General features: G+C 41.4%; 1 protein-coding gene and 1 non-coding gene across 2 annotated transcripts; both read right to left on the bottom strand.

Moving 5' to 3' along the window:
• Positions 1–3,172: 3,172 nt before the first annotated feature.
• Positions 3,173–20,937, bottom strand: TIMM23B (translocase of inner mitochondrial membrane 23 homolog B). Its single transcript, XM_085064125.1, has 7 exons — positions 20,779–20,937; positions 20,209–20,267; positions 17,111–17,204; positions 16,792–16,876; positions 14,519–14,577; positions 11,853–11,963; positions 3,173–3,788 (listed from the first exon to the last, which is right to left on the bottom strand). The coding sequence occupies exons 1-7, from the start codon at positions 20,873–20,875 to the stop codon at positions 3,673–3,675; spliced, it is 621 nt and encodes a 206-aa protein (XP_084920251.1). The 5' UTR covers positions 20,876–20,937; the 3' UTR covers positions 3,173–3,672.
• On the bottom strand, positions 15,092–15,294 carry LOC146435520 (small nucleolar RNA SNORA74). Its single transcript, XR_014853246.1, has one exon. It is a non-coding gene; the product is annotated as a small nucleolar RNA SNORA74 (small nucleolar RNA).
• Positions 20,938–20,986: the final 49 nt, after the last annotated feature.

Here is a 20,986-nt window from a genome sequence, read left to right as displayed (position 1 = left end):
AGGATTCATGGATTTTAGTAGCATTTGGTCCTCCTCCCATGGCTGAAGAACATCTGTGGTCTGGCTGTGCAATTGGATGAGTTCTTCTGTCTCCCTGGTGTTTGAACATCAGCCTCCCTGCATGATTGGTTCCTCCTTTGAGGATTTTCAATTCTTTAAACTCCAGCCTGCACTGTTCATTAAGAGAATATTTACAGCTCGGCCTGGCAGCCTTTCAACCATGATACCTTAAATTTCATGTGGGGGTGTGCGTGCATACACACACACACATTTTTTAAAGTGGACTGGAAGTTCTTTGTTAGAAGTAGTCACATGCAGAACTCTTGAATGTGTATCCTGAATGTTTAGCTTTCAAAGACAGGGGCAACATACTTTTAAATTATGCCAAGACAAGGAAGACATAGTAGCAGGAACAGAGAATGCTATTCATGGGTTCTCATATGTTTGGAGAACTTTCTTTGAACAAGCTGAGATACCAGATCAATGCCTTGTACTGAGGAATGCTTCCTTCCCTCCTACATCTCCCTGGAGTAGGGTGGCCACAGGTTCCTGGGACACCAGTCCTTTTAACTTCTTGTCCTCAGTGAGTGGGGCAGCTGTTCCCACAGGGCAGGGAGAGAGGGAGGTGGACAGAGGGGGATACACCCAGGAGGAACACACAGCAGGCATTAATAACGCTGGAAAAGTACGAGAAAGGGTTGGGGTGTCCCTGCACTGGCTGGCATTGAACAGCACAGACCAATATACAGACAGAGTACACAAAGCTCCACTTCAAACATACCAGTTTCCTATCTAGAATTTATTAAGTACAGGGGTAACCTTCTTTTAAAGCATACAAAAGGATTTTTCTCCTCCTTTTGATGTCCCACATTAGATCCCAGGAAACAGACTGAGAACACTGGATCATTTTGCTCCCTAACATCCATTTGCCTCCTGTTTTCAGAAGCTGCTTCTGCTTCAGGGTGCCCAGAGATTTCCACCATTAGTGTTTTTGCAACAAATTCCGCCAACCGTAAGAGAAGTCACCTGCTGACAGGGAATGGTGCAAGTGGATTTGCCTGTCTGTTCCAAAGACTAAGCAAAAGTGGCTTTACAAAACTCAAAACCTTTTCATTATACCTGTTGTCTCAGCTCTCTCACTTGGTGCTGCAGCATGGAAAGTTGCCTTGATCTATCAGCAAAGATACTGTGACAGGCACCAAACCCCTGCTTTTCAAGACAGCCAGGGTCTCCCATGCTCACATTTATGTATCACTGCATGGGAGGGCTCTAACTTGAGCCAAATCCTGCTTTTAACTTGATTTTACATCCTTTTATTCCTACTGAACTTGGATATATGTTTGGTCACAATTTAAAGTAGCGACTCTATACTGATAGCCAGTAAACTGTGAACACAGTATGTCATGACACAATATATTGTAAACACATTCTCTGTATTGTATCATGTAACTCACCTCCCTCACTGCTGCCTCTGTGCTGATTGTGTTTCATAGCTCAAGCTATAGATCACTCCATATACAAATGATGAACCATTTCAGAAAAACGCTCTCAGCTCTGCCCTTGAAGCGAGCAATTCCAGGAAATCTGAGGGCACTGCAGACCAGATAACAAGCCAAGTTGTTAAAGAGTCAGCCTAGCCTTAAGGCTGTGCTAACTGCAAACTTGAAAAGGCTTGTTTCTATGTTATCTCCTGTGCATCTGAAGGAGGAAATGTACTTGTTAAGCTTCACAATTTTCCCACTTCAATTAGGGCAGACAGTTCCTGGGTCACATTTTAGTCCTGAAAAAGTCTCTAGAAAAACCTAGGATCCATTCCAGAGTTCCTGATATTTAAAAAGCCACCCTTGCCCACCAACCCCCAAAGCAGTTCTCAGTCCTTCATCCAGCATGGTTGAGAGTGAAGGAACACAAGTCCAGTCAATGGTGACCAAGAAACATGCAGGGGAGGAACTCACTGATGCCAGTGGGGAGAGAAAAAGCTCAGAAGAAAGTGCATGTGTTTTCCTGATGTCCCACATGACAGCATTGTGCAGATGGAGCTCACATCACCCCTCTGCAGCTGAGAGTGGGGGAGTTTCTTTGGTGGTACAGCCCTCAAAAGATGCATGCTAGGAAGTCCAGCTCTCACACCACAACAGCAACATGCACAGCACTAGACTGTGGAACATAAGGCTTAACAAAAACCAGCTGTGACAAAGGGGGTGAGAAAAGGCCTGTTTTCTTTGTGCTACTTTAAATGCTGGCATAAAGCATCTAATTTGACCTGGTATCCAAGCAAAGCTAATTGAGTTCAACTGTGAGGGCTTGTTAGCTGGAGCATTTGCTCTACAAAAAGCTGGTCTCAGTGATTATTTCCTCCTGAGGAAGCTTCTTAGCAAAGTTCCACTTCTTTCTGGGGGAAGGTAAATGCTACCATTTTCCTTTCACTGTTTTTTGTTGTCTTTATTTTGGTGGGTGCAATGTAATTCTCAAGAGTTGTTTCAATAGCAAAATCTCAAAAGTTAACTTGATTTGCATTAAGTTGTCTCTTGACCAGTGAGTTTCCTGTTTTTCTCTGCCTTCAGACCTATTTAATAATTTACCTGTTTAATTATTTAAACATGGATGGAATGAATTGTTATACAGTAACTCTAATTACTGAACTAATTCCCAACTTACTGTTTAATTTCTCTGCAAATGATGCTTGGTACATGGTTTAATTTTAACACAGGAGAATGTGTAGGTTCATCACAGTCTTTGTTCGGCCAATAACCTATAAATGGTACTTCAGGCAAAAAGTTTCTTGCTAATTGTAGGTCTTGTAATAGATAATGAGTGGAGTCTTTATATGGTTTGGTTTCTAACTGTTGACTAAATGAGTTCTGAGATACTGGAGCACCCAAATGTTTTGATAATCCACTGGCAGCTGTTTTGCAACAGCAACTGTATTTCATCCATAAACAATCAGGTCCTTATTTATTGGAGTAAATAAGGGAGTGAAGTCAAGGCCTGGTATGCCTCACCATAACCACCCATCAGGAGATGATCAGCCTGCTAGTCCACTTTCCCTCACCCACCAACTCCCCCAGGATTTCATCACATTGGTTCTTTAAAATGAATCCCTAAATAGGTCACTGGATGCAACACACTTTTGTCTTATCAGTAACAGGAAGAGCAAAGGATAGAAATGGTATTGAGTAAGTACCACCCTTTTTATTCTGATGATGTCCCTTTTGATAGTTTGCCTTGTGCTGTCAGAATAGCAAGGCCTGCCCTGTGCCATGGCTGCTGGGGCTGTGCTGCCAGCCTGGCCGGGTGGGGCGCTGGGACTGCAGGGAATGCTCGATGGACACAGACTTTAGCAGGCACCCCAACAAACCTGGCAGTGAGCAGGAGCAGCTATGGGGGTCCAGCATGCCTGGCAGCTCTGGCCAGGGCTGCCTGGGGAGCGTGGCAGGGACACTCTGTCTTGGTGGCCACTCTGTTCACCTGCAGGTCCAACAAATATTGTTGCCTCTCCAGCAACTGGCTGGCAGGAAGGGAGGGGCCAGTCCAGCTACACGGTGTCAAGAGGTTCCTCCCAGCACAGCTTCCATCAGTTTCACACTAATTGTAAATAAAATAGCAAGGGGCACCAGATAGATCTCACAACTGATTTGATTGGTGACTAAGCAAGCATGTCCTCTGCCCTGCTCACAGGGACTGCCGGGCTAGGGAGCCCTTCATGTGCTCCCAGTTGTTGTACAGGGCGTAGAGGCCAGTCAGCGTCAGACCTGCGATCCCACCTCGTGCTATCCCACGCACTCCACCTGCAAAACAAAACACATTACAGCTCATTAATGTTACATTGCAGGAAATGGTCGTTGAACTGCAACTTTCAAGAAGCTGTTTAAATCCAGAGGCATCTTGATGAACTGTCCTTTTTCACGTAACTCTCCAGAAAGGGTCCCTGTGCTTTTTCTACCTTCCTCTCAAACCCGCTGCCAGGCTCATGGCCAGTCATTCCCAATCCTGAAATTAATTCTGCTGGAATGCCTTCCTCCCAAACTGTGTTAGCACTACTGCTTCAGGGAACCACTACAGAGCACTGGAAGCCAAGATGGTTTTTCCCAAGTCCTACTTACTTTATTCCATCTGTCCTTAATACAATTGCTTTTACAGTTAGATATACTCTCCTCCTGCTACAAGAACTCCTCCAGCTAGGTTTACAAATGAAGTTTTCAGTTACAGTAACTAGCTCTGGGCAGAGGGAGGAAGGGCAGGAAGGAAGTCAGTGAAAAAAAACAGCAGCTGATAGGACATAACATTGGGCTCCAGAGATTCATTAGGGCCATCATGTAGAACCTATCCCTCCTTTTGTGTCTTTGTAATTTTAAAACCTCTTGATAAAAAAGTAAGAAGTAGATGAAAGGGATTAACTGCCAAGAACTTACTAGGGTGTACATGGAACAGCTTTCTCTATTCTTATTTTTATTAATACTCAAAATTATCACCTTGCAATGGTAAAAATCGAGTCACACAGGTGACTGAAGTTTTAAGTTGCTGGTGAGCACATTAGTGTAAGGGAGAAATATAGGGCAAGTTTGGCTACTGCCTGCAGGCAGTGCACCTGGCTGGAGCTGGGAGTCAGGTGGCATCCCACCTCCATTCCATCCATGTGAGGGCTGGGGTGTACAAATAGAGACTTCTGTTGCTTTTACTAAACAGCAAAACACTTTGTGCCTCAGTAGATCTCCCAGAATGCCCTAAAAATGCACAGAACACCTGGGAGTATGACCCTCAATGCTCGGAAAACTTCAGTAAGTTTGATTCTGCAATGTTTATCATTGCAGCTGAACCAGGCTAGATAGTGTGTACAGTGTATAGAACAAGGCCAGTTTCTGCTGACAGCGAGATAAAAAACCTGCTTGCTTTATTGAAGAAACTGGCAGTGCAATTCAGGTTCCTCAAACTTGAAAACAAATGCATGTCAGTAATCAGAGAGATATATTTTTTTTTTTTCCATTCTGGGTCATAAAGTCGTCTCACAGAATTGCTTTTAAACTCTTAGTGAGGCAAGAAGCTGTTGGCATCATCTAGACTGAGATACCTGTTACCTGTGCTGCAAGGTTAAATGGGTTTCATTGGAGTTGTTAAGCCTCCCCATATTGCCCAGGCATGCAATGAAACCAAGAAACTGCAGAACTGGGACTTGGTACTAGAAGCCATGTCTAGCCATAATTTCTAGAAATTTCATTGCCAAACTAGTTGTGACAATTTGAGAGTTTTTTAGGGTATAAAGCTAACTGAGTTCACTGCTGTAACTGCTGAGAATTCAACAGCTCTAAGGAAAGTCCTACCGAATATGCTCTACATGCCTAAATCGGCATTTAGGAAAGCAAATGAACTTCTGTGTTTGCTAATTGATCCTGAATTTGTTACACAAAAAGCTTTTCATATGAAGGGCTTGCAGCTGGGTACACAAAACTAATCATGTGCAAGCAGTGTCTGGCAAAAAGCCACAGATGAAATTTAAAGGACACTTTGTGCAAAACAAGCATTTGAGATAATCTGTAAAAATACTGACCCCTCGTTCCTGCTGGGGTAAATGAATACAATGTTAGAGCCCAGTTCTCTGCTGTTCGTACTGGGAATCAGGAGATCACAGCAGAAACCCCCAAAGGGGGCTCATGGCCATTGGGTGTACAAGGAAATGTGGAGCATCCCCACAGAATGTGATGCAGTACAGAGCTACGACTATTCCTATAGGCTCTTCCCTCAGCCCCTAGGCTCAATTCCCCTCCCTTCCCCTTAAAATCCTATTCTTCCTATGCAAGAACAGGCAGTTGAAGGCAGATCTCAAGCCTGGCTCCAGATTCTGTTCAGTCAGGATTGTACAAGAAAGGTGTAACCTTTAATCTGGATCACTGATCTGCCTTCTAGCACCCATGTGGGCTTTAGATGTGTTGCTTCATACACAAACAGTGGTGCTCCCATGTGCTGAGCCAGCCAGGTGTATTGGTTTGAAAACAAACCAGTGGACACCAGGTAAGGATGGCAGCTCTGAACCCACTGACAAAGGGTCAGCCACAGGGCCTAAAGCCATCTGTAGGCCTGCAGGCAACTTAGGGACATGGCTGGAGATGTTTCATGAACAGGGACTAAACTTGTGCAGTTGGGTATAGGTGCATGACTGAGAGAAAATATCCAAGAAAACATTAAAGAAGTGTTTCTTTTCCAGGTTCCCTATAGTACGCTTCTGCTACAAAATGTCTTTAGTTTCTGAACTATCCACAGTAACTACAAAAAAAAAGAGAAAGAAAACTTTCCTTTCCCTAACTGGTCAGATTTGCATTTGACTAAATATGGCCAGATCTGTGGCAGACTTCAAACAGTAATACACTTTAGAACAGAGCCCAGTTGCTGGGCAGAAAATGTTAGGCCCTCTGAGAAAATTAAATTGTTAACAAAAATAAAAAATAAGTTCTCCACTCCCATCCCAGCTGTGTTTGCATGATAGAAGATGTTCCCACCCCTCCTGTGCAATCACTCTCTGCAAGCCTTTGATACCAAGTTGCCCTGACAAACCCTGCTGAAATGTGGCCATAAGCCCCTAATCTTGCATGTCCCAGCAAGATAAAGGTTCCAGCTGACAGACACTTCTGGAAGCAGGTATTTTGAGATCAGGCACCTTGCACAATACTTGATCTGCTGTGGCTTTCCAAAGATAGACCTGACGCTCTCTAAATGGGAAATTAGTTCTCTGGCTTTACCTGCTGCACTCTTTCACCACCCAACTGTTCCTCCTCTATGCATTTCAAGTAGGTTCCAGCATACACTGTGCCATGACACACAGCATTCCAACAGCACAGCTCTGCACCTCATCATGGCAAGAGCCACTCCTAACACTGAACTGGACTTGTACAGTAGGTAAAACCATGAGGGCAAAATCTTCCATTTAGAACCTTACTATCTCTATTTTCAGAATGTTACTCCAAGGTCCTGGGATAGTTCCAGGGATGCTTAAAGCAAGAACCATCCAACAGCAAACATTAGAAATACCTTAACCAAAACCTCAGAACCACATACTTCTGCCAAACAAAAGAAGCATAATCATTAAATTGTGATTAGTTTTCTGTCTTCCAATCTCTGTCAGATACTCTGAATGAAAAAAGCTTCTCTTCCTTCTGGGCTTTTAGGAACAAGGATACTTTAAAATGGTTTAAAGGGGTCAACTTCTCAAATGTACAAGGCAATCTCAGCTCTTCTTCAAATTCAAGCTTAAAAACCAGACCATCTGAACCACCAAGCAGTCATTTGTTTGAACATCTGTGGGTGGCCCAACGTCATCAGAAAATATCAACAGTTTCCTCCTGTTGCTCCACAGGGTTCATTTTATGAAGCCTTGTAAGTAGTGGGCAATGTCTGTGGATACAGAAATTACTGAGGAAACTGATAAACTTCTATTTGGAAGCAAGATATAGTCCAGAAAAGCATGTTCCATTTTCGTATTGCTGCAGCTAAAGCAGTATTGTGGTTACAATACAGAAACAGCACAGCTTGAAAGAGGGAACTTTTCCTGTAGTTACTGTGGCATGAAGAATTAGAAAAAACACCAATTAGAAAAAACAGTAGGAATCTACAATTTAATTTACTAGTTTAGAAGTACTAGAGCTCTTGAAATTACTTTGCAAACATGATTAAAATTTGCTGTCTTCTCACTGAGCGAAAGCAGCAGCACCTGACTGACAGGAGGCTACTTCAGCTACTGTAAATGGCACCTGCAAACCCTGCAAATCCCTTCCTTGTTTCAGATATGAAACAAAATCCTTTCTCTAAACACCATTTGATTTATAATCCTACAGACTCGTTATGTTAAAAGAGGTTTTAAAAGAGGTTCCTAATTTCCAAAATGCCTGACAGCCCTAAACTTACACCTTGAGAACCAAGTTCTTTACTTTTGTCCAAATGACACAGAAAAGTAAGATATCACAGGCCTTTACCTGCAGCAGTCCCCCAAAGGTTTCTCTTCCTCCCTCCCCAGCCAAGAGAAACAAAAAAACAACCTTGTCTGACCCAAAGGGTTGAGCTCAGAGAACAGGCTTTTTATAGCTCAAGAGGCTGTCAGCTAACACAAATGCCCTGAACTACCCACTGGATGTCACAAAACTGATCTTTAGCTCCAGCCAGACTTTACTGCTGGCAATAAAACATTTAGCCCTCCTTAATTCATAACAGGCTGATTTTTCAGGGTTGTGTTCTGAGGTCTTTAAAAGACAACTTCAGCTATTTCTAGCATGCATTTCTTCTTTTCAGACACACACTGGTATTTTATGTACCAAAATATGTAACATCTATTGTTCCAAAGGCATGAGATGCTGTATCTAGGATCAGGTTCCTACTGCACAAAAGCAAACAAAGGAATTTGGTTTGTCTAAAGCATTACTTTACTTTCGTTCCTGTTACCCCTAAACTCTAGAGTGGAAAAAAAATTATCCAAGAAAAAGAACATCTACAACCTGTGTAACCCTCAGATAAAAGGTAAAGGTTAGTTAACTATTTTGCTTACTGAAGTCTGTTAGGAATTCCAGTGAGGAATTAACAGCTGTCACACTGGGTCAGACCAAAGTCCCACCTAGCTCAGTATCTTTTCCTGAGTGATCAATCCTGCATGCTTGAGGAGGAGTGTAGGAGCCTCAGCCAGCTGTACCTTTGTGACACTGGAACCACGAGCATTTTCATGGTGGGAGGGTATAACAGTGACAAAGTGCACAGTGATAATCATTTTTGTTTGGGTTTTTTTTGTTACTTTCAGTGACTAAGACAATTATGAGAAAACAAAGGTGGTTGGTTTAGAAAAGAGGTTGAAAATGCAGGCAAGGAGGCTAAACATTTGTTCAAGATGTGTTTGTGCTTTGTAACATCTATCAAAAAATATCTGGCATAAGGGATATTAATTTCTGCCTTTGCTTAAAACTGAAGAATAAAGAATAATATCTTGTTAAATGGAAAAACCATCCTTGTGGACTTAGGATATCAGACCCCCTTTTAGCAAAGCTCAAACTGAATTGACTGAGTTGCTGTAACATTTCTATTACATACACCACTGGCAGAGGAACACAAGGCATCTTCTTTTGATGGTCACCCAAACTAAATGCTCTGAGTAGAAGTGGTGAGCTCAAAAAACTGCTCCCATAAGGTTGTAAGACTGGTATAACAAACTAATACGTAGTCTTATTGCTGCATTTGGGCTAAAATCTAGTTGTAATTGCAGCATTAAATTTAAATTGAAATAAATGTGAAAGCTGGAGATCACTTTGGTCAGATGAATCAAGCAGCAGATGTTTCAAAATTCCTCACATCAGGTTTCCATCCCCACTCAATGCAGTGTCTGTTAACCTAAGCCATGCAGTAATGCTGAGATGGAGCCCAGCTAACACCTGCTTTTAATGGGGATTTAACTGCTTCGGTCACTTCCATTGGCAACTTTTAGTGACTGATGGCACTGCCAGTGAACACAGGGAGGGGACTGGACTGCCCCAGTCCTCACTTGCAGAGTTTTCAATCCTCTCTTATCTTTTCCCACATAAGCTGTGTCAAGCAGCTTTGCACAAAATTGCTCACAATCAACGGCTTTAGAACGTGCACATTCTGTTTGCTGGCATTTTGGTAATGATTAACACTTCTGCAAGGACAAATTGTGAAAACTGGGACCAGTTTGGGGCAACAAATCTCAGCTTTCACAAAGTCTTCCCATTATTTTTTTCCCAATCCACTCATCAAATGCTTAAACATTTGTTTCAGAAATTCAATGTAGGCTCTCCAGAGTACACAAGAGGGTTTTTCAGTGCAGCAGGGCTGCTGATGTGATTTCTCCGTGTTTAAACGTGAGCATGAAGTTATAACAAAAGACCTGCCATATGTTATCCAGTTTCTTCTTGAGTATGCTCCTGATCTCTTTACAAAGCAGAAATGATGGAAGTGGGAAATCTGAGTGTTTGAACAGTACTGCCTGCAACTCTGTATCCACCCTTTGTGGGTTACAGAACAGCCTTGATTTGCAATGGCGTGTTTGTGTGAGCTTCCAGCTGACACTCAAATATGGAGATTTATAACTAAGTGTCCTTGACAGCTTTTAAAGTTTTCTGTTTCTTAATGCCAACACAACATGACATTCCATGTAACACAGGAAATTATTACAATCTTGATATGTCACAGATGTGTGCTGATCTTTTGCATGATTCAAGGTTTTAAGGTAAAAATATATATAGATGCAGCATAAAGGCAGCCATACAGATAAAAAAGGGCACTCTGGCATTTGGTGACAGGAGAGGCAGCAGTTTCTCTGCACTATAGTCCATATGTACGACACACACTTGAAATACAATACTGTAATGAATAGAGATTTACTGACTTCATTTGCCTTGATCAGGGCTACTAATAGTTCTGTAGATCTTGTGTTAAAAAACAAAAAGTCCCACTGTGCTCTGGTAAGAAAAACTTTAGCAGTGTCAGATGACTGTGCATGTGACTGGAGTAGATCTCTGTCATTGCACTGTGCCAAAAAAAGATCACACAGAATGCCACTCTATACTTCTGAAAGGTAAGGGAGATGCTTCTGCTGGAGTGTAAGATGACAGTTCTCCTTATTAACTGCTCCAGAAAATATTAGGCTTCCATATGCTATCCCTTCTAGCTGTTCTTGGTAATCTGCCATACCACTCATGAAATCCCAAGGAAGTGATGGATTACAGGAGAGCCACATGCCCTTGCGAAGTTGAGTCTCAGATTTATGAAGGCTGCTCAAGCCAATTATTTTTGGCTTCAGGTAGTTTAAACCATCAGGAAAAGAAAATGACTCAGACTGTTTTGCCCCATATATAAAGCTGGCCTTCAGGAACACTTTTAAGATACCGAGGTTCAGTTAGATATGCAAAAGTACATAGGTTGGTTCTTGCATTATCTCTTCCATAAAATGCAGGTGACTCATAGACCCAAACACTTAGTTACTTAAAACATAAGACTTTTTTTATGTGGTAATGTCAATCTGTGGTACCCAAAAACCCTCTAAAAAAGATGATACCTCCAGTTGTTAAGCTTGGAATATGTGTTGACAGGTCTTTTGCTGATGAAGCTCAGACCCTCTGTCCTGCAAACAGATCAGTTTGCATCAGCAAACTCACCTTAAATCCGTGCTGATCTCAAATAATGTTGTTTGTTGATTTTGACCACTATGCAAAGACTAGAGTTCTACCATAAGACAACAGTTTCATGGACACCTAAGTAATGACTTCATAAATACATCTATTTCTCTGTGTGTAGGGTTTTTTGCAGCTCCAGGTACCACTACCATGTGAATTACTATTACATGAATCACTTACAAGTTTCATCTTCATGCAGTCAAGCCCTATGTTCTGCATACTCCTCCCCTGTCCCCATTTGCTTTGGAAGGTAGCTCCCATTTGCCTGCAACCACTCATGGACTTGAGGAACAATTTGTTTTATTCCTGCTATTGCTGAAAAACACGGCTAGGAATGAGGTGGGAATGTATTTTATACAACCTCATCAGGTACCTGAGGAGATACATGAGTATTTCTTCAGTATGTATATATAAGTCATAATTTGGCTCTCATGGTTACTATCAGTCCTGTGCAATTGGAAAGAATCAAATTCAGCTGGACTTTTGGTGTTTTGTTTTTTTTTTTTAGTGCAAGTCTTCCTTAAGTAGCCTTAGTTGTATAAAAACCATTGTGGCTGAGGGGACATTGAGCTAAGAGCCATTTTTAAACTGTTAATTTTCAGAGCAGGACAGTATTTAACAAAAGTAATGACAATCCTAATAACTAGGATAAAGCACAAGAAAAGGAAAAGGAGAAATATTTTGCTACTCTACCAGTGCTTTTGTATAGCATTCCTGTCAAGGTTCCAGCAGCTATGGTGTTCAGGTCATCTTCTGCACCTCGTGTTTTTTCAATGATGACTCCAAATGCACTGTAAAGTAGAGCTGAGGGCAAAAAGAAAGATTTAAAAAACCCTCCATTGTGTGAGGCCAAAGCTTTGAATCCAGGCTTGGTGTAGCTATTCAGACTATGCTTCTGAAGCATAGATTTTCTGCCTATTTAAACGGAATCCTCTGCAAAATCCCATCTTTGGTGTTTCTTTTTTAGATCTCTTTCTTTACAGCTATTTCTTCTCTCTCAAGCTATAATTTGGTCATAAAGTAGCATTCTTCATGACAATATGTGATATAAAGTACTGACTGAAGTTTAAGCCTATTTTGCTAGATTGTGTAAAAAACTTTTGAGGGTTTAAATTCGTACTGCCAGTTTCACAGTCTTCTGTGGATGGCATGAAACTAAACCAAACACTTTCTAGGCAGCAGAGAAAATTTCTGTCCATATGTGACAGTGATGAAATGTGAACTAAGTACAGCATTCACGTTACCAAGAGCTGGAGTACAATGGGCTATGTTTCTTTTAAAAACAGCTATTAGAATGCTTGGGATTTGACATTTACAGCTGTTTCATCTCTGCCTGTGCATGAAATCTTTATCCCCAGAGGGCCTTTTGCTTTGGGATAATTTTAGGGACTGTCCTGGAAAAGGACTGGAAAGAAATATGCATGGGCTTTTTAGTATGGATGCATTTATCATTTATGCATTTCAATGAAGGGAAAAGCCCCCCCCATCCTCTCCCCTCATCATATACTCATATTTGATGTTGGCAAAGAACAGTAGAGTATGTCATCATTATAAAGCAATAAAGACAATGTCATTTAATTTGTTCCTTTCCCTCCAAGAATTTGAAATTTTTACTTCTGCTAAAAACATGAAAATCCTTCATAAACAACCATAATAATGTCAATGAGTTAAAAGCAGCAATGTTTCCCCTTTCAACACAGGCAAGTGTATTTTAGCTTCTGTTAGCAACAAGTAGATTAACAGTGAGGGAAGGAAAAGCTGAATTCAACATAATATTTTTAAAACAGTTCAACACAGATGTTGCCTCTCTTCAGGAACAGAATGACAAAAACTGTCAGTAGTGACAAAAAGAATCTCTGAGGTACAGAAATGCTGCACAAGTGAAATAAGATGCAAAAATAATTCAGTTCCTTGAAAGGAATTTGTCTGGTAGCTAGGACAAGACAGAGCTCTACCAGAACCCCAAATATAAAGTTCTGCTTAACTCTGTGATTTTGGAGGCCATATTTTCTAAGAGAAATAACAATTTGTTACTGGAATGCACAAACATTTTCTTGAGTAATCTTTCTTCAAACACAGCTGGAAAAACCTGTTAATGTGTCACTTAAACTGAAACCTTGAACTGCAGTGTGCCTGCATCTCAGTTTTCAGACATGTTTTTGTTAGATTTGGAACAAAAAAAAAAAAAGGAAAAAAAATCCAAACAAAAAATGGCACAATAAAACTCACTTGGCAATATGGTTTTTTTGTGGAAAAAGTGCCATTCTTGATGTAGTTCAGAATTCTATCTCTAACCATGCCCTCTCTATTATGCCTCATAAGCTACTGCCTGAGTTTAATGGCAGCTAATCTGCTCTTCAGAAATAAGACTGAAATAAAATGTCGTAAATGCAACTTAGCCTATGCTTTGATGCATTTGTCAAAAGTCAAACATATAAGACTGGGTTATAACATGATGTAATCTCTGATTTAAATATTGCTAATTGCTATTACAACTTTGTAGGACAAGTTGTGACATTATTTTTCTTCAAAATAGTTTCATCAGTTTTGGATTTCTCCTTTCAAAGTTACTGTCAGTTTTCATTTTTTAAGATTTTGGAAGACTGGGTTGAGGCCAAAAATTTGTAATCTCTAGAGCCTTAGTTATTTCACTGACTTTTACGAAATAATCTTGTTTTTCTGAGGCAATCTGATGTGATTTTATTTCACAACCCCCTCCCCATCCAAACCTCAGTTCACAGAAGGTTCCTTTTCACACATCATGATGATTTTCTTTTCTCTTTTTTCTAACCCACATTAGTTATAAGCAACATTTAGGTTTAGAGTGGGTGATATCATGTGATTTTTCTAGCTAATGTCCCATCATTAAAGGATAAATCTCTGTAGTGACGACCACATTTCTTCACATAAACATTTTTTTGACTCTTTAACAGGAAGCAAACATCAGGCAGTTGATCACATGACCAGAGTCTCAATGTAGGTTATTAAAGTTATTTCAGAAATATTGTATTTTTTTGCTTTAAGTTCTGAATTAACTGGAATTTATTAACAAGTTAACATTATCTATAATTTCTAGTTATTGCTGATATAGCTAGAGTTTGTTTGTAATATAGTAAAAATTTGGGTTTTAATTAAAAGCTTTTGGCTCCTTGTGCTGCAGATCCAATTTTAGCCTTTAATTTCCTTTTTGATGTCTACTGAAATGCTCTCATGTCCCAAAGAAAAAAACCTGCACTTCTTCCTGAAGGATTTAATAAAGAAAATTTAGAGAATACTCTTGTTCAGGTAATACACAAATACACTTTCCCAACAATTACATCTTTAAATTGCTTTCCCTACAGAGGAAAGACTTTACTTACCCAGTGATCCCAGAGTGTTAGCCCATAACGCTCCTTGCCTTGTCACCATATTTAGAATTCTATAAAGGAGTTAAAAAAGTATGAAAACCTTTAGCACTGTGTTTACATCAAGGCAGTGTTTATGACAGTAGGGCTTGTGTGTCTACACTATATGTTTGGCTAATAAAACTGCAATAATTCCCTAAAAACTCTTGAAGGCAAATCTTCAGTGCTGTCAAATCTTAAGAAAAGCTTCCTCTCTTTTCAAGGCAAACTTGACTCTTGCCAAGACTCAAATCTCTTCCCTTCAAATGATTTCTAACCCAAGTTGTCCTTCCTTACGTGGTGACTACACACAGCTCCTGGAATGACAGATACACTTACATAGACTTAACTGGGTAAAAGGTGTCCAAGAAAGCCTGAGCACTCCTCTGCAAGGACCATGTGTCAGGGAGTGTGGGGACACCTGAGCAAATGGTGTGGGTAATACAACAAGTCTGGGCTGCAGCAAGTCAGCAAGGAAAGAGGCAGAGCCTTGCAATCCCATTTGTCCACTCAGCACCCGGCAAAAGGCAGAGGTGTGTGTAAGGTATACATGTAGGCTTCCAGACTAGCACTAAAGAGGGTAAGAGAAGCTTTAGTGCGCTCTCAGAGAAGCACAATGCCACTTCTTTTTGGCACCAGCTGTCTCCAGAACGGTGACAACAGCAGCCAGAAGAAATGACTGATCTTTATCTCCCAGCAGTGTAACACTATCACAGGCATAGTATTGCTCTGGACAGCTGACTACCACTGGAACTTAGTTCATCATTTAATGTGCGACACTTTCATTCCTTTACGTTCCTTTTGATTTAATTTTCTACTATTTTTCCCTTTTTATATAATTTTCATTAGGACACAGATCATTACTGAATATGGTTAGGCAATGAACTAAACAATACTGGAAAATCTCATTTTGAAAAAAGGTCCAAGAAGCTAGGGTACTGATAACCTCCCCTTAATTACAACCCCCAGCCTCACTTTTGTACTACATTAATTCTGAATTGATGAGAAAATTAATTTTAATAACCATGACATACTCTGAGATATTTGATGACAGAGGAGTAACAGCAAAACTCAAATTCATTAAAAAGTAAGATCTGTGTACATTAAGGATAAATTTGGAGGAAATTTAGCTAGGCAAGTCTGTTCTCTGCATCTGATACAGAAAACAAGAACTCAGTGCACTGTTGGAAGGTGATGACCTTCAGCAGGCCTTTCCCTTGCAGGGCCAGGATAAGAGCAGTGTGTGCACTGACTGCCACCTCCTGGGCTTGACCTGCCAAAGTTTGTGCTTAACACCATGGTTTTGTCCAACTCTGCTCATTCCAAATACATAAAATACAATTCTGTTCATCTAAAGTTTAAGAAAGAGTCGTAATTATAGTGGTGAATATTTTGATAAAGAAGGGGATGAATACAGAAACAATTTAAAAAGGAGCAGAGCCAATATAAACTGTACCAGGAAATATAAAATTCCTCCTCTAAAATTCCCTTGTTCCAAAATACTCTGGGAGTGAAAATTGTTTTCTCTCAGTTATTCTGCTCCTCTGGTTTCCTATGTCTCTTTCACTTAGGTTTTCCTATAGCTATGTCTAAGCTACTGTTACTCTAAAAAGAGGCATCCTGTTTGAAACAAATGTTTCTGTCTTTGCTGCACTCTTTCAAACAATCAGGTAAGCTGAAAACATGGCAATGCCATGGGTGTTCATGGATGTCATAATCCAGAACAGCTTACACCATGCAAAGCCTGCTCAGCAGCACGCACCAATGTCATCCCTAATGCAAATCCAGGCAGGCCCAGCTTCTGCAGTTTAATCTTTTCCTGGTTGTGAAAAGATTGGGAAAGAAGTGAGACTCGCGCTCAGATAAATTATAGCAAAAAATAGCTCAAAGCAAACACTGCTTCTGGGTATATTTCACCACATAAAACCACTGTTTTGACTTTGAAGTAGATTTTTAGTAAGCATCAAAGTAGTAATTAAGCATCAAAGTGGTAATTAATTCTCAAATATTTAAGGTAAGTCAGACGACACACCAGTTGTGACTGAATGAAAAGCAAAAAGGTTGAACTGAACATCATTATAACTAAAAACATTTCATAACTTGATGAAGACAAATACTGACTCCCTTTTGTCCCCACTAAAGAAAGAAACCCACAACATTTATGTTTGCAATATATTCAGATCTAACCTTGTATAAGCTGCAAGAAACAACTCTAAGAAGTACAGGGTTTTTTCAGCTGAAACACTTACTGTACATTTCTAGGTTTTGACCATGCCATATTCTGTGTCTCCTTCAAGCCAAGTCTCAAACCATTCAGTGCACCAAATGCTGCCCCTAGTTGGAATAACACCAGTTATTACTTTTTAAGAAGAACAAAAAATCCCCAAACAACACTAGAAGCAAATACTGAGAACAGAATTCAGTGTATAGACTAAAGTCAAGTATCTCTTTACTTAAGACTAGAACAGACAATGCCTTGCAGACCAAGACATTTACAATCTCATCAATCAGTGTAGTGCATAGTTGTTACCTGGACAGCTGGGAAAAGTGAAAACCACAACCACCTACCTGTCATGCAACATCCTCCAATGGTAAAAAAGGCCAGCTCAAATCTGCCTCGAGTTTTGTTGGCTCCTGTGGGCAAGATAAACTCATCTGTATCCTGGGGGAAAACAAAAACAAATGCTTTGGTATTTTCCAAGTCTAGTTCAAAATGTAGGCCATATTAATTTTTTCTCTAATCCATGCAATAAACTAAAGATGGATATGAGTATATTTGGAAAATTCTTGCCTATAGTAGCAGAGAGGTGGAATAAACTTTGTGTGTACTTTAATAAGCATGAAAAATGACTGTAAAAAGATAAATTGACTAAAGCTTTTTTTTTTTTTCCTAGCTGTCCCATCACTTTATAAATTACACCAGTCAGCCATGGAACTCATACTGTGTGGGTTGTTGGTTGTTTTTGTTTTTAATAACTATTTGCTTAATTTTTTATTACATCTGGCAGCAGGCAATACAAGCCTTCCAAAACACTTCCTGTTGTCTGATTACATAGCACTGTATCCACACTGAGCCACCCAGTCTGATACAGTAATGCATTAATTGAGGTTTCTCCCTCTGATTCTAAAAAAAACCCCAGCCTTTATACCACAAGTAGTATTTCCTTGCACTGAAATAAGTGACCTATTTTGAGGATGTGAAAAAAGCAAGGAATACACTCAAAAGTAGTGACAATCAAGCATGAACTGTGGTTGGTTAATTTTTCACTTGTCCATCTTTCTCCCACAGGGACAGCCTTGTGTTCTTGTAAATCAGTGGTCTAAAAAGCTAGAGAAATGGCCTAGAGAAACTGGCATATGTGTAGAGATAAGGTGTGCTAAGGCACTTTTTCAACATGAGACATTGACAATGCCCCTTGTTGATAAGGTGCTAAAGCAGCAGATCCCTTTTAAGCTTCTGTGCTTTCCAGTCACAGTATTATCCCCTCCCTACTTAACTGATACATGACTCCAAGAGCTGCAGGCTCAAGGAAATGCATTCTAAGGGGGTTTACTGGCTCACACTTGACACTAAATGTGAATGGCAATGCAGAAAAAAATAGCTTCTAAAAGTGTGAATACTGTATCAATAAAATGAACCTATAATGTGGTTTCTATCTTCCTTGCATCTACACAGTCAGAGAAATTCAGTATTTCACTAGTTAGTTTCTAACAGTTTTCACTACTGTCCCAAAAGTCAAGATGAAGCAATCCTTGTCTCTGTAACATCTAAGTTTCTAGAGACAACCTAAAAAGCCCATTCTCTAGGCATCTGCCAAAGGCTGACACACTACTTTCTAACACGTGTTACCTGCTGCAGGCAACAAAGCATTGCAGAAAACACCTTGTTCCATGCCTGCTTTCATGGATCCCAACAAAGTGGGGTTTAAAGCAATGAATACTGCTGTACCATTTGTTGTTATGGGAAGACCAGAACCAAAAGGTGAGATTCTCAACTGTAAGGCTGACTTTTCTGCTGCATTCTGGAAGCAAACAGATGGTATTTAAACACCAGGAGACCCTCATGTCTCCACATGCACCTTCACAGAAACCCTAAATTTCAAGGCTAATAATTAAAGTTCTTGTATTCTGAAATACTAGCTAGGTCTTTTCTTTCACTATTTAGAATCCTAGGAACCTATGGAGACTGCTTAGTGCAACCCCCATTGTTAAAAGCAGAGTGAGCTAGTGCTGAGCACTCACAGCCATTCCCAGGTCTTGTGCTTCTCTAAGGAAGGAGACCTCACAGCTTGTATGGACAACTCGTTCAGGTAAAAAAAGAATTCAAACATTTAAATGGAATTCCCTTTCATCTCAATGCACTTTCGTTTTACTTCAACACTAGTGCTGAACTTGAGCAATGAAGTGTTACAACACAGACTGCAGCCTCTAGTGTTACACCAAAAGGTATTTTTAGAACTGTATCATGACACTAATGCCAACACCTTTTAATTTAAAGCAAAATTCTCCTTTGTATACATACGCTTTGTTCCAAAATCTCTGATATACCATTTTTAGCACCAACATGTTCTCAGATAAACTGTACTAACTAAACAAGACAACTTCAGAGAGTGTTTTTTGAAAAAGTCTAAATAATCACTTAGCTTCCTTCTGACCACTCAACAACAGCAGCCACAGTAGTGAATCCACTTCCACCAGAGGCAAAACCGAAGTTTTCCCTCCTCATGGTAATGTTACATTGTAATCTGATGCACAACAGCTTCTAGCCCCCAAACTGCATGCAGAGCTTGGAGTTACAAAAGAAACAGTGACCCAGTGTACCATGAAACAAGGCACAGAGGTTAGCAGATACTACGCAACTGTTGACCTTAAGTGCTAATTCTACAGAACTGATGTCCTCAGATCATATGAGCCATATATGTAGAAAAATACTAACTGAATAAAATCACTGACATGCCGCCTAATTGGATTAAACATTTTCAGCTAAAGTTACTATTTATGAAAAAGGACAACATTACTTGATTTCAATTTTTTTTCCCTTATGATGGCTTCATTTTATATTAAATAATGTTAAGCTGTGCAAGCGTGACAGCTACATTATTCTGCAGAATAAAATAGAAAGTTTTACTTCATGATGGTCTCCTTTCAGCTGGGTAATGACACTAGGAGAGTGGTGTGAAACTTGCTGCTGCTGTGATGGCAAAGACTGTTATCAGGTCTTGGGCTTGGCTGAACACCTCAGTAAACTGATTGAACTCATTACAGTTCAGAAAACTCATCCATTAAAAGAGGGGAGAGATTCTGGCTGCTCTTACTGATTGAAGGGGCTCAGTGGAGGCTGTGAGCAGTGCCAGAATTTGTGTGAGGGGGTGGTGGCTGTCTGCCTCAAGGGAGGAAAGGAGATCTCTCTTCAAAAGCAGCAGGCTTGTATTGACACAACAGCCCTACCTATCCTCTGCATTATCACTGGTCATTTTCTTCTAGATATCACAGCACTGCAAGCTTTTATTAAGGACAATACTGAAAAAAATTGTTTCTTTTCACTGTTCTTCAGTTCAAGACTTCAGTACACAGTGCCCAGCACTGAAAGAGTTCTGAAGTGTTCACTTTGGTCATGCAAACACCGGAATCGAGTTCAACACAATAAAAACAAGCCACCTTCTCACCTGTACTAGGTACTTGGGGTCCAAGTTTAAATACGGTGACAAAGGGCTCATCCCAGTTACTGAAAGGAAAAGAAATAGAACAATTTAACACCAACTTCTGTAGTAACAATTCACATCCTGAAAAGCAAAAAACGGCAGATCCCGCGTGTGGCAGCACAGAAAATCCTGCCGTGAAGTTGCCCAACTCCTTAAAAGGCGCCCCGGGCCGCCAGCTCCCCCCGTGCAGGAAGGGATGAGGGCAGCGGCCGGCATGAGAACACCGTGTCCCCGAGAGCAGCGCCCGGGGCGGCACACGGCCCGCCAGGCCTGGCACCTCCGCCGCCACGCCGGGGAGCGCCGGGGGTCGGGACAGGCTTGCCGGGGGTCGGGACAGGCTTGCCGGGGGTCGGGACAGGCTTGCCGGGGTCGGGACAGGCCTGCCGCGGCGGGCGGCGGCGGAGCCCCTCGGGCCGCGCTGATTCCCCACATCGGAACCGCAGCCGCTCTCGCTCCCGGCCTCCCGGCCCTGCGGCGGCCGGTGCGCGGACACTGCCCCCTCGGGCCGGCCCCGCCGACAGCCCCGGTACTCACGCGGCACCCCGGCCAGGTCGGCGTGCGAGTAGCCGAGCCCGCCGGCGCCGAAGAGGCCGCCGAGCCCGGTGCCCTTGGAGTTCCCGCCGCCCTCCATGGCGGCCCCGCGCCCGCCGCCCTCGCCGCCTCCAACGCCTGCCGCAAAGCGCCGCCGTAAAGCGCCGCCAAGCACCGCCCGCCCCGGCCGCTTTGCGGGTCGCCGTGGTGA

The sequence above is a fragment of the Lichenostomus cassidix genome, chromosome 6, assembly GCF_008360975.1.
Source record: "Lichenostomus cassidix isolate B80296 chromosome 6, HeHo_3.0, whole genome shotgun sequence".
Lineage (NCBI taxonomy): Eukaryota > Metazoa > Chordata > Aves > Passeriformes > Meliphagidae > Lichenostomus > Lichenostomus cassidix.
Note: the sequence above shows the minus strand (reverse complement) of the source record. Positions and strands in the feature narration are given on the sequence as shown.

Coding starts and splice junctions, on each gene's coding strand:
- TIMM23B (XM_085064125.1), bottom strand. CDS start 20,875: ATGGAGGGCGGCGGGAACTCCAAGGGCACCGGGCTCGGCGGCCTCTTC. Junction 14,578..16,791: donor TCAAAACCTAGAAATGTACA/GTAAGTGTTTCA, acceptor ACTCCTTTATAG/AATTCTAAATATGGTGACAA. Junction 11,964..14,518: donor TAACACTCTGGGATCACTGG/GTAAGTAAAGTC, acceptor TTTTGCCCTCAG/CTCTACTTTACAGTGCATTT.